This window comes from Pelophylax lessonae, assembly GCF_965119305.1.
Source record: "Pelophylax lessonae genome assembly, chromosome: 5".
Taxonomy (NCBI): Eukaryota; Metazoa; Chordata; class Amphibia; order Anura; family Ranidae; genus Pelophylax; species Pelophylax lessonae.
In genome coordinates, this window is record NC_138772.1 from 133,367,772 (window position 1) to 133,380,472 (window position 12,701).

The 12,701-nt window shown below is 44.4% G+C and overlaps 1 protein-coding gene across 2 annotated transcripts in view; it reads right to left on the reverse strand.

Annotated features, from left to right (window-relative positions):
* OSBPL3 (oxysterol binding protein like 3) overlaps nt 1-12,701 on the reverse strand; it is a 260,883-nt gene that overhangs the window by 82,744 nt on the left and 165,438 nt on the right. For both annotated transcript variants that reach the window (XM_082257477.1, XM_082257478.1), the window contains exons 8-9: nt 9,093-9,196; nt 2,699-2,791 (exon numbers count right to left, since the gene is read on the reverse strand). In XM_082257477.1, coding sequence (XP_082113603.1) covers nt 2,699-2,791; nt 9,093-9,196 — 197 coding nt within the window. The remainder of the gene's footprint in view (nt 1-2,698; nt 2,792-9,092; nt 9,197-12,701) is intronic.

Consider the following 12,701-nt stretch of genomic DNA (forward strand, 5'->3'; position numbering starts at 1 on the left):
GATGAGGTTTATGAGTTGTGATGAAGTGATGACATCTTTAGCAAAGACAATTCTGTATTCTGTGGCCTACATACACTATTTTTGAGAGTAGGGTGTTGTGATACCTTTTTTTCTCTACAACACTACAGCTTTTAGGGATCTTTTTTTTTTTTTTTTTTTTTTTAAAGAGTGGGGCAATCTGTATGTCATTTTCTTGTACACTAGTTTTGGAAACACAGATGCCATCTCCAGCCAAATTCATGAAGAATCACATACAAAACTGGTATACTATGTTATGGGGGCTGCTTTTAAAAAATGTGAGTATTTTTGGATAAAAGTGCCAGCCACAAATTTTAAACTGGAACAAATAGACATACGGGGAGGCTGTATAACGAGTAACTAGGTTCTGACATATAGTGATGTACTGACCATACAAATGATCTTTTTCAAAGTCCATTTACACCTCTTTAAAAAGATGGTATAGCCCAATACAATTAGGCAAATATGGCTAAAAATCGTTAAAATATAGCAAAGTAGCAAACTGATATATTCCTTTTGGGGCAAAAAAATTGAATCTGCAAGTAAGTGTGAGTTACACTGTAAGTAAACAGTTACAGATTTGCCAACAGAAAAATCTAGACATGTAGACATTAGAATGTGGGGTGAGTTGGAGAATTTTACAAGTCAGATGAGCAACAGGTATGGAATTTATTATATTTGACATTCAACAACTGTAGCATACACAAACTGTCAGAAGTTCTAACAGTAAGTCTCAACAAATTAGTTAAAAACTGGTAGGGGCTTCCACATGCCTTATAGTTCATATTCCTATCGCACACCTTCCTGGTTTGTAGGCTCGTGTGTACTGGGTGCTGAAGCGATCACCAGTTGGCAACTGGATCGGTTACAAGTAGATATATATTCGCCAGCACACCAAGGATCTTGCAAAAGCAGTCCAAAAACTTTATTCCAAATAAGATCACATCAGAAAAATATAGTGCAACATTTGGAGCCGCACAGGACCCCTTCGTCAGGCATGTGACGAAGGGGTCCTGTGCGGCTCCGAAACGTTGCACTATATTTTTCTGATGTGATCTTATTTGGAATAAAGTTTTTGGACTGCTTTTGCAAGATCCTTGGTGTGCTGGTGAATATATATCTACTTGCTTACACATGCCTTTCTTTTCTCACCCCCTCCTAACCATCTCCCATTCCCATCTTGATGCCAACCGAATCTCTTTTCTAAAAGTTGGATTACTAGTTTAGGGAGGTTGGAACATCCCTTAAAACACTTTAGGTCCCGTAAGCAACTACAAATGCCATAGGACAGGTTGCCACCCTGGCAGTTTCCATCTGGGGTGGCATACTCTACAATTACCAGCACTGGATGGGACCCACCTGTTAAACTGTAAACAGACTTAGAGACTTGGGCATCATTTTCTACACCCACAAGATACCTGCTGGCGATATCTGAAGGCTTGCAGCATAGGACAAAGAAACAAGACTAAGCGAATCAACTTTGCATGAAAACATAGGGACTGGGATGCAGAAAAATGGCAACAGGTACTTTGGACTGACAAGTCAAAACTTTAAATATTTGGCTTTAGTAGAAAGCAGTTTGTTCTCAAAGAGCTGGAGAGCAGTACAATAATGACTGTTATTGACTGGAGGTTCTTTGCAAGTTTCTGCCAATGGAGTTGGAGATTTGGTCAGGATCAATGTTGTCCTCAATGCTAAGAAACAAACAAAGGCAGATATTTATCCATCATGCCATACCATCATGGAGGCATGCGATTGGTTTCAAATTTATTCTATAGACAATGACCCCAAACATACAGCCAATGTCATTAAGAATTATCTTCAGCATTAGGAACAAGGAGTTCTGGAAGTGATGGTTTGGACACCACAGAACCCTGATCTCAAGATCATCTAAATAGTTCAATTTTAGCCTCATGTGACCACCTTAAAAACGCACCTTGAAGATTCTAAGGCCATATGGAAAAAGGTTGGATGAGATTAAAATTGAATTATTTGGCTTCAACATCACATTATATGTCTGAAGGAAATCCAATACAGCTCACCATCCAAATAACACCATTTCTACAATAAAGCATGGAAGTGGTAATATCCTGTTATGGGGTGTTTCTCTGAAGCAGGGACTTGAGCACTTGTCAGGATAGAAGAAAATGAATGGGGCAAATAGTATCAAATTCTTGAGGAAAATCTGCTGCCCTCTGCCAGAAAGTTGTCAATGGGAAGAAGGTTTACCTTCCAACATGGCCCAAAACACACAGCAAAAATGACCACACAGTGGTTGAAGGAGAAAAAGGTGAATGTCCTTGCATGCCTTAGTCAGAGCCCAGATTGGAAATCTGTGGAATGACTTGAAGACTGCAGTCCACAAATGGTCAATATCAAGTTTAACTGAACTAGAGCAGTTCTGCAAAAAGTGGGCAAATATTGGGAAGTCTAGAAGTGCAAAGTTAGTAGAGTCATTGCCGGCTACAAAGCAACAAAATGCGATTATTTAAAGGGGGCGATTCTTTTCTTTACCCACCGTGTATACATATATATATATATATATATATATATACATACATACACACACATACATGCATACACATACACTATACCTACAATACATCTTACTTTTGTGTATCTCCAAAGCAGTTATTACTGAAATGTTCGATTATAGAAATATTACAAGAATATTGATTACCTGCAGAGAACCTTTTGAATCTTTGTTTATACCCTTTGTTCGCCACTTCCTCTTGTTTACTTTTTCTTTTTTTGGACTTTCAAGAGCACCAGCCTTTTAGAAACATATCGGCATCAGTTATTACTGTAACATACTACGGATTAGATCATTCTATACATATGCCAAGATAATGTAGGTGTAGTATTTGAATTTATGAAACAACAAAGCTAAAAAACCCACAGTCTAGAATACTGAATCCTACTCTCTTACAGCTTAACATTGTATTTCCTTATCTCAATACATTATTATTATTATTTCAGGTACTTATATAGCGCTGTCAATTTACGCAGCACTTTACATATACATTACACTTTCACATCAGTCCCTGCCCTCAAGGAGCGTACAATCTAAGGTCCCTACAAACAAGAAAAATTGGCCCGCGGGACTTTGTGTGAGGTTTGCTTGGAGGCTGGAGAGGAATAAAGTACACAATTAGTAAAAGCAATAATTTGTTTTATTGCAAAGTATGCACAGGTTGTAAAAATACAAATACAAAACATGTGCTCCGTGGCACATGACGTAGCTCAAAGGCTATAGTTACAATATTGTACAACACAGGCAACTTGAATAATATATTGAAAAACATCTTGATGTAACCACTTAATTACAGATAAGACATAAATAATGTGCTGAGTTGACATAACAGTAAAAATAGTATATATCATCGTGATCTGACGCGTTTCGGGAGTAACATCTCCCTTCCTCAGAGATCAATAATTCGAAGTATATCTATAAAAGAACATTGCCCTTTTGTTGAATCTAAGGTCCCTAACTCACATTCATACATACATAGTAGGGCCAATTTTATACAGGATCCAATTAACCTACTAGCATGTCTTTGGAGTGTGGGAGGAACCCGGAGTACCCGGAGGAAACCCACGCAGGCACAGGGAGAACATGCAAGCTCCAGGCAGGTAGTGTCGTGGTTGGGATTCGAACCAGCAACCCTCTTGCTGCTAGGTGAAAGTGCTAACCACTACACCACTGTGCCTATTCAAATTGAATATTTCAGTTGATAGTGGATACTGTAGATATAAATTACCAGACAATTTCTTAGAGAGCTTCCCACTTGTTTTTTCATTTACATTATGCAGTTACATAGTTACATAGTTAGTGAGGTTGAAAAAAGACATCAGTCCATCCAGTTCAACCTATGATGTGTGTGTGTTTGCTTTTAACCATACATTGTATACCCCTGTATGTTGTGGTCTCTAAGGTGCCCATCTAATAGTTTTTTGAAACTATCAATGCTCCCTGTTGATACGACTGCTTGTGGAAGAGAATTCCACATCCTTACCGCTCTTACAGTGAAGAACCCCTTACGCACTTTAAGGTTAAACCGCCTTTCCTCTAGTTTTAGTGAGTGGCCACGTGTCTTATTGTATTCCCTTACTCTGAATAGTTTGTTCCTTATGCTAGGGTCGCCAGTACAGTATTTGTACATTGATATCATATCCCCCCCTCAATCGTCTCTTCTCCAGAGAGAATAGGTTCAGTGCTTGTAGTCTTTCCTCATAGCTGATGTCCTCCATTCCCCTAATTATTTTTGTTGCCCTTCTCTGGACTCTTTCCAATTCCAGCACATCCTTCCTGAGGACCGGTGCCCAGAACTGGACAGCATACTCCAGATGTGGCCAGACCAGAGTCTTGTAGAGCGGGAGAATAATCTCTTTATTTCTGGAGTGAATCCCCTTTTTTATACATCCCAGTATTCTGTTGACTTTGCTTGCAGCGGCTTGGCATTGCATGCCACAGCCAAGCCTGTTGTCTACCAGTACCCCCAAGTCCTTTTCCATCCTAGACTCCCCCAGAGGTTCCCCCCCTAGTGAGTAGCTTGCTTTCTGGTTTCTGGCCCCCAAGTGCATTACATTACATTTTTCAACATTAAACCTCATCTGCCATGTAGTTGCCCACCCCGTTATTTTGTTCAGGTCCGCTTGTAAGGTTTCCACATCCTGCATAGAAGATATTGGCAAGCTTAGTTTAGTATCATCCGCAAAAAATGAGATTGTACTAGATATCCCCTCCTCTAGATCATTTATGAATAAATTAAACAGGATTGGTCCCAGGACAGAACCCTGGGGGACCCCACTTTCCACACCCGCCCAATCCGAGTACTCCCCATTAATCATTAATCAGTTAGGGTTATGGGAAGGATATCTTGTTGTTGGAATATGCAAGACATACAACAATTCAAGCGATGTCTCAGCCAGTTCTACTTATAACTAATCACCATTGGACGAAGTGTCCCTAAAAATATAGCAAAAGTAATTTACACCAATGCACCCCTTTGTCCATCCTCCTGCTTATCAGTGCTCCTGAGGTATGAGTGAAACCAATATAAGCTGTGAAAAATCTGGGCTAAATATGTGAAGAAAGTATTTAATTGACAGCTGCTAGCACAGGCCAATAGATAGGACCAAAAACCATATATGCAAACAAAAAATGTGTAGTACTAATCAACACACAAAGAAAAATATGTATCAAAATATAAATCCTCCTAATACCATGTACCAACACCAGAGTAAAAAAAAATATGTGTAACATGAATATTCAAAACATTGTACAAAACAATCATGCAACAAATGAATATGTGTACATATGAATTAAAAAACGTCCACAAAAAAGTCCATACAAGTGCCAAGACAAAAAAGAAGACATGTGGTGATAGCATTTTGTTTCCCAGTTGTATATTCCAAAGAGAGTCTATGTAGATAACATGCAGAGGGAAAAGCCAGCCTCCCAAGACTGCTCCATGAATCACCACCAAAGGGTAGAGAATAGCTGCTTACCAGAACGTGTTGGCCTCCAACCTAATGGAAAAGCCGACTGAGCCTTAGGGAATAAAGTCCCAAACACTTCCACCTAGGCAATGGCAACCCCGGCATGCTCCGGATCAACAAACACTCCCGATATGGATAGGTATAAAACATAAAGGCTCATAGCATAATACTGTTTATAAAACAATTTTATTAAAAACAAACGAGAGCACTTACATGATCCAAAAAAAAAAAAAGAGCATTTAGTAGTAATACTGCAGCGATAGCCATACGAAGAACAGCAACAAGTGGCCGAAGAGCGTGGATCATGTGAGTGCACTTTTTTGTTTTTAATAAAATTGTCTTGCTACTTGTATGGACTTTTTATGGAAATTTTTTTAATTCATATGTACGTATATTTATTTGTTGCACAATTTTTTTGTACAATATTTTGATTAATCATGTTACACATAATTTTTTACTGTGGTGTTGGTAAACGTTATTAAGAGGATTTATATTTTTATACATATTTTTCATTATGTATATTTTTGTTTGCATATATGAGTGAAACCAATAAAAGAAGAATGAGGGTTATATATTGTCCATCTACAAGAATTCCACTAATTGTGACCTGTAAAGGAGAACTACCCAGCTGCAGTATAAATGCAGAAAAGTGCATGGCAATGTAAGTATTTGTGACATTGCTTTAAAGTTCATCTTTGGATATTACACTAGTATTTAAGGCGTAACATGTTCCAACATTTCCTGAGCCCCCTCCTTCCCTGTGACAGCATGCAGGGGTTCTTCTTCCCCGCAGTCGCTGTCACATTTGAAATTGGCTCGGCTGTGCAGAAACATCATTTATTCACTGAGATCTGCGAATGAAGGAACTCCAAGTCTCGTCTTCCACCACGGCAGATGTACTTGTAGTTTAATGGACTACAAGAGCATTGATACAGAGGCACGGGCAAAAAGCTGAAGGATGTGTCTGCAAAAGCCTGACACTGCACCCACTGATCGTGACTGCAATACTTTGCAGGCTTCTGTAGGAAAATATAATAAATGCACATTTTTTTTTTCTGCAAAAATATGTGCATTTTCTTTTCCCTGTAAGGTGAACTTATTTTTTTTATTAGAAGGGGCAATTTTACTAAAGGAAGATTTTTGGGTGGAGATGAAGGATACGTTTTAATTTGTTCTGCCATTGCTGAGAATTCTTCATTTTGAGGACTTTCCAGTTCCCCTTGTCGGGACATTTAGCCTTCTGGCTAATTATTAGAAATGTTTGGGTGAGCTAAGACCTCCAAGCTGTTCCAGCACAGCCTGCATGCAGTCTCTCTCTCCAACACACTGCTCATCTCAGAGAAAACCTAACTTGTGCCCCAGGTAGGGAAAAAGGTTTGAACAATGCTTAACCCCCTTGCCCACTGGCACATACATCTACCACTACTACCAGCTTATCTTATAAAACAGTGGTTCTCAATTCCGGTCCTCGGGACCCACCAACAGGCCAGGTTTGCAAGATAACTAAATTACATCACAGGTGATCTCATTTGCTGCTCAGTGATTGCAGTATTCTAGTCTGCATCCCCCAAGGTAATACTTAAAATCTGGCCTGTTAGTGGGTCCCGAGGACCGGAATTGAGAACCACTTTTATAAAACAGCAGAGTGTAGGCTGCATGTAAATCCCATCCACAACTGTGTCTTGGACAGAAAGGAGCTGTTGGTTATACCGTGTATAGAGTGGAAGCAGCATAGCACGGCAGGACAGGATCAGTAAAAGTAATTACACAACTGCATTACTCAATCCTTCCCCAGCCCTAATAGACAGACAAATAAAACATACTGGATAAAACCTTTATTTATTTAAATTGTTTTGTTCAAAATAAAACAAAAGCCTAAGTAACACCCAAAGAAGAAGATTGGGTGTGAGATATACCATCCTTAAAGTGAGGCTGTCAGGTTGTAAAAACTGACTAAATAAACTATACTACTGAAGTGCTGGCACCAGGCGCAGACTGGCCATACGGCACACCAGGCCCTTGCCCGGTGAGCCTGGGCCGTATGTCCATGTGGGGCCAAGGCAGCTGGGCTGCTCCTTGAGCCCAATCCACTCACTTAGCCTCTTTGCGGCCGGCCGCCAATTCAGCTCAGCCTTCAAGCCGTGGGGCGGAAACTACAGGTCAGATGACCTGTGACCATAAGGGGGAGGGGATCTGGAGGAGATGCCGGACAGGAGGGAAAGTAAGTGCAGCTCCCCGTGTGTGCACCTGGATAGGAGTACTGGCTGCATATAAAGTAGAAGAATCAATCTCTCCTTCTTTCTCCTGCAGCCCCTGAAAGCCTTCTTCTCTCCCTCCTGCAGGCATTCAGAAGCTGCAGGAGAAGAATTGAGAGATTGATTCTTCTACTGTATATGGAGCTTGTCCTTCTATCCTTCTACTGCCCCCTCCTCTATTGCTCTCCCCCCCCCCCACTGTGCTCTCAGGCTCCTCCCCCCCACTGCTCTCTGGCCTCCAACTGCTGTCCAGCCCTCCAGTGTTCTCCAGCCCACAGTGCCTCCCCCGTGCTCTTAGGCTCCCCATAATGCTCTCCCCCCCAAACTGTGCTCTCAGGCCCCCCCATGCTCTCAGGATCCCCCCACTGCTCTCCAGCCCCCAATTGCTCTCCAGCCCTCTCCGGGTCCCCCTGTACTCTTTGCCCCCCAATGTTCGCTGCCCCCTAAGTGCTCTCTGCCCCCTCTCAGGGCTATCCAGCCCCCCCAGTGCTCCCTGGCCCCCCTATTGCTCTCCAGCCCCCCCAGTGCTCTCCCCTTCACTGTGCTCTCAGCCCCCCCCCACTGCTCTCTGGCCCCCAACTGCTCTCCAGCCCTCCCCCCAGTGCTCTTCAGCCCACAGTGCTCTTCAGCCCACAGTGCTCTCAGGCTCCCCTCAGTTCCCTCAGCCCCCCCCTCACTGCTCTCTGGCCCCCAACTGCTCTCCAGTCCTCCAGTGCTCTCCAGACCCCCACAGTGCTCTTCCCCCCTATGCTTTCAGGCTCCCCCAGTGCTCTCCCTCAGTAATAAGGCTCCCCCAGTGCTCTCTGGCCCCCCCACCTGCTCTCTGGCCCCCAACTGTGCTCTTACCCCCCCCGGGCTCTCCACCCCTCCTGTGCTTTTTGCCCCCCCGCTATGTTCCCTGCCCCCTCTGTGCTCTCCACCACCCCCCCAGGGCTCGCCAGCCCCCCCCCCCCATGTTCGCCACCCCCCTCTGTGCTCTCTGCCACCCCCCCAGGGCTCTCTAGTGCCCGACTGGAAGCTAAATTCCCACTAAGGAGTGTTGGAGCAGCAGAGCGGGAGCTTAGCACTTCAAATGTCAGTGTAGAGGGGCAACCTGGACAGAGATTACAGCCTGGGTGTGCAATCTAAGAATTGATTTGAACAAATATCACTTGCCAGCGCCATGTGTACTTTATTAGTATTGTTGGATTAGATAGTTATAAAAACCTGAAAGGCTTGCTATAAGGATAAAGATTTACACTATTTCTTATCAATTTCTCTGTATCACTCCATTCACAAAAGACATGTTGGGACAAGGAGTTCTCTATCTTGGACTACCTGTATGGCATTTATTGCAGGGGCGGAGTACGTCCTGTGAAGAACCTCCATGTTTTGCAGCAGTTGACTCATTTCCACCAAATAACTCTGACACTGTGAAAGGTCTGTGGGCACAAAAGAATAAAATGTAACAATTAGGGAATTGAAAATGGCTTAAAGACATGAATAGTCTACTAGCTAACAGATATTTTTAACTCCTATTTAACTGCATGAGAAACATACATCAAATAATAAAAATGGGATTTTTGACTTACTGTAAAATCCATTTCTCTGATGTTCATTGACGGACACAGCTTCAGATCCTCATAACCGTTGGGTTATACTGACTCCTACTGGAGTAGGACACTAGGCAGAAAAAATGTCTGGCTATGCTCATGGGCATTCCCAGGGGGTATACTCTCTCCAAGAGGCATCCAAAGAGGCATCACAGATAAACTGCAGCCCTTGGACCAGCTGGTTCGCCAGCTCAGCAAAGGCAGAGGAGAGCTGTTCTCCCTCCAGGTCACAGCTTAAAATCTTAGCCCACTCAGTCAGGGTTTGCGACACCAGGGCAATGGTGAATACCGGCCTCAGTGCCGAACCAGCCTGAGTGTACATATTGTGGGCCACAGCCTCCGCCTTCCTGTCAGCCAGATATTTAAAGGCCGGGGACTCTTCAACCAGAATCATGGTTGCCTTGTTCAACAGTCCACTTCTTAAGAAGGAACTCCTCAGAGGGGTAATGCCTAGTACAGCTTTAGGTCGTCCCCCACTCTTTAGCGACAATTCTGTTAAAATAGGCAGGGAAAGGAAACCCCTTTGCCGCTCTGGATTGCTTGTGAGTGCCAAAGGGAACCTGAGCCTCAGTCGCAGCTGCATCCTCCATCTTCAAGCTCTCACACACGATACAATCATTGCTTCCACCAGCGCCTTTTCGTGCATGGTTGCAGATGTGGAGGAATCATCCTCACTATCAGAGGATTCCAGGCGCGTGGTTGCAGACCCAGCAAGATGACCCACATCCACAGCGGCCAAATCAGATTTAGGATTTGATGAGACAGATGAGGCAGGGAAAGGCAGGGGGTGCTTTTTGATAGCCCGTCGCACGAAGACCACCTCCACCCAGGACACACAAAGGACTAAAGGACCGCCGTCAGTGCATTGATTGATGATTGGGATCCGGAGGGCCCTGCAGCCTCAGAGAGAGGGGATCAGGTGGGAAGATGTGCTCCAAAGACTCATGGAGTCACCCGGGGGACCCCACCAAAAGTGTAAAACACTGAAAGGAACAAGCCGCACTGTGCTGGCAGCACAACCTGGTCGCCAGGCACAAGCCCCAAGCGAGCAGAGAGGGAGAGGACCCACCAGACTCACCACCAAGCAGAAACAGGCCCCTGCAGCCACTAGGATAATCTGCACTTCATGCGTGGCAATCAGGAAGTGAAAAAATCGAGGAGTCAGCACAAGGGGATGAGGAGGGGCTCCCACCGCTGAAATCACCGCCCACATGGCTCCACTGTCATGGCTGCCGCTATCTTTAATGGCAAACAACCGCAAAATCTCCACCGGACCACACAAACATGGCCACCGTGTATAGAAACACACAGGCTACAACAAAATGGTGGCAGCATGAGGCTTACAGGGACTCAGGAGGGAACCCAGGCCTCAAGGACAGACCCCGGCAGGATGGGGGGCTCTGGTAGGAGCCCACACCAGGTACAACCCTTCGCACACAGTCAATTGTCCAGTTGGCGAAGGCGCACCCCCCCCCCCGGCCCCCATCGCCAGCATAGCGCCCTGCCCCCAACCCTAGGAGGTGGATCAGACCACCCAAACAGCCCCAACATATGTGGAGGAAAGGGGGGGTAGGATGGGGGACAGATGACAAGGGGGGGGTGCCTGATGGGAAGGAGGGGAACCAAGGGTCTGACCTTTCTAAGTAGGGGCCCACATCAACCCCAAAACCCTCCAGGGGGAGAGGGGAGACAGCTACTTACCATACCAGGAACCAGGCAGGCACTGTTCCAGACAGAACTCCTCTCCATCTAAATGGGGGGCTGCCGGCCAGGAGGAACAATGCGACCTCGGGCTGAGACCCGGTGGTATGCGACCTCGCAAGGCGTTTAACTCCCAGGCCAGCCCCTGTCCAGTGGTGCTATGTCGCGGCCGACCTAGCACCGAGCTGAGTTCTGTGCGCCCTCGCTGGCCAGACTGGGGTAACCACTGGACCATAGATCTCAACAAGGAACTAGGTCCTTTCTCCTGACTAGGCATAAAAAAACTGAGTGCCTATAGCAGAGAGAGGGAGTATACCCCCTGGGACTGCCTATGGGCATAGCCAGACTTTTTTTCTGGATAGTGTCCTACTCCTGTAGGGGCAGTATAACCCAACGGTTATGAAGATCTGAAGCTGTGTCTGTCAATGAACGAAAGAGAAATATGAATTACACAAATTAATGCAGCTCTATATTCATTAACACATAATTTTTTTTAACTTTTTCTAATATAAGCAGAATTGGTACCTAAATTTGAAATATCAGTCAATAAGTTGTGCTGCATTGCAATGACATGCTGTTAGTTGAATAGAGCAGAGTGACATTGTAGAAGGAGAGTGACATTCTCCTTTCAATGTCCAGTCAAAGGTTGGGAGAAGGGACAAGTCCTATGAGAGATATGCCGGCCATAGATGGATCTACTGAACCGGCTGAGAATAGATCCATCTATGAACAGACTGGTTATACTGAAGTAAATTCATCAGAATTGGCAGATTACAGGCGTTTTTGTTAGATGTCAATGCCTGCCTCCAAACACCTGCAAAAAACGCCTGAGAAAAGCCCAAAAAAACACCTGAAAAAGCCCAAATAAACACATAAAAAAAGCCCACAAAAACGCCTGAAAAAAAGCCCACAAAAACACCTGAAAACAATACGTTCAGGTATGAATGGAGCTTTAAAATGCCCTTGCCAGGCCTAAACTGGCTAGAGAACACATTTACAAATGTCTTCCTGAGAAGCATGAGATCCAAAACCCAGGAGCTCCAACATGCAAATACTGACTCAATCGATTGTTTTTACTGCCTCTCAACCGCAAGTCTATCTAAACAAGCCCAAACAGATATGTTCACATATAGATTCCCAAATAACTAGAATTTCAGTTTTGACTGAACAAATAAATCTCTGCTAGGAGGTGAAAGTCATTCAGAGAATTTCCTAAATAAACTGATCTTGACTTGAAGGGTTAATACACCTTTTCAGAAAAAAAATGAAAAGGTGAACTAAAATTGTACACCCTCCTTACCACTGGTTTCTGCTGCACTTCCCTCCATGGGTGATGAGCTGCCAGTGCCCATGCAGCCAGTGTAGCAGTCAGGGGATCTGAAATCCCCCTCTACTTTCTGCACAATGGGTCACAGCGATGCTCTGTAATGGTGATGACCAATCAGAATCACTCTGATCTATACCAGAAGCCCTGCAGAAAGAAAGGGGAGAAGAGTGTGAATTTCCCATTCTCGGATCGCTGCACGGGCTGCATGGCCAGTGACAGCTCATCACCTATGGAGGGAAGTACAGGGGGGTGGTGGAAGGTGCACAGCGTTCGTTCCCCTTTTCATTTTTTCTGTAAAGATAAACA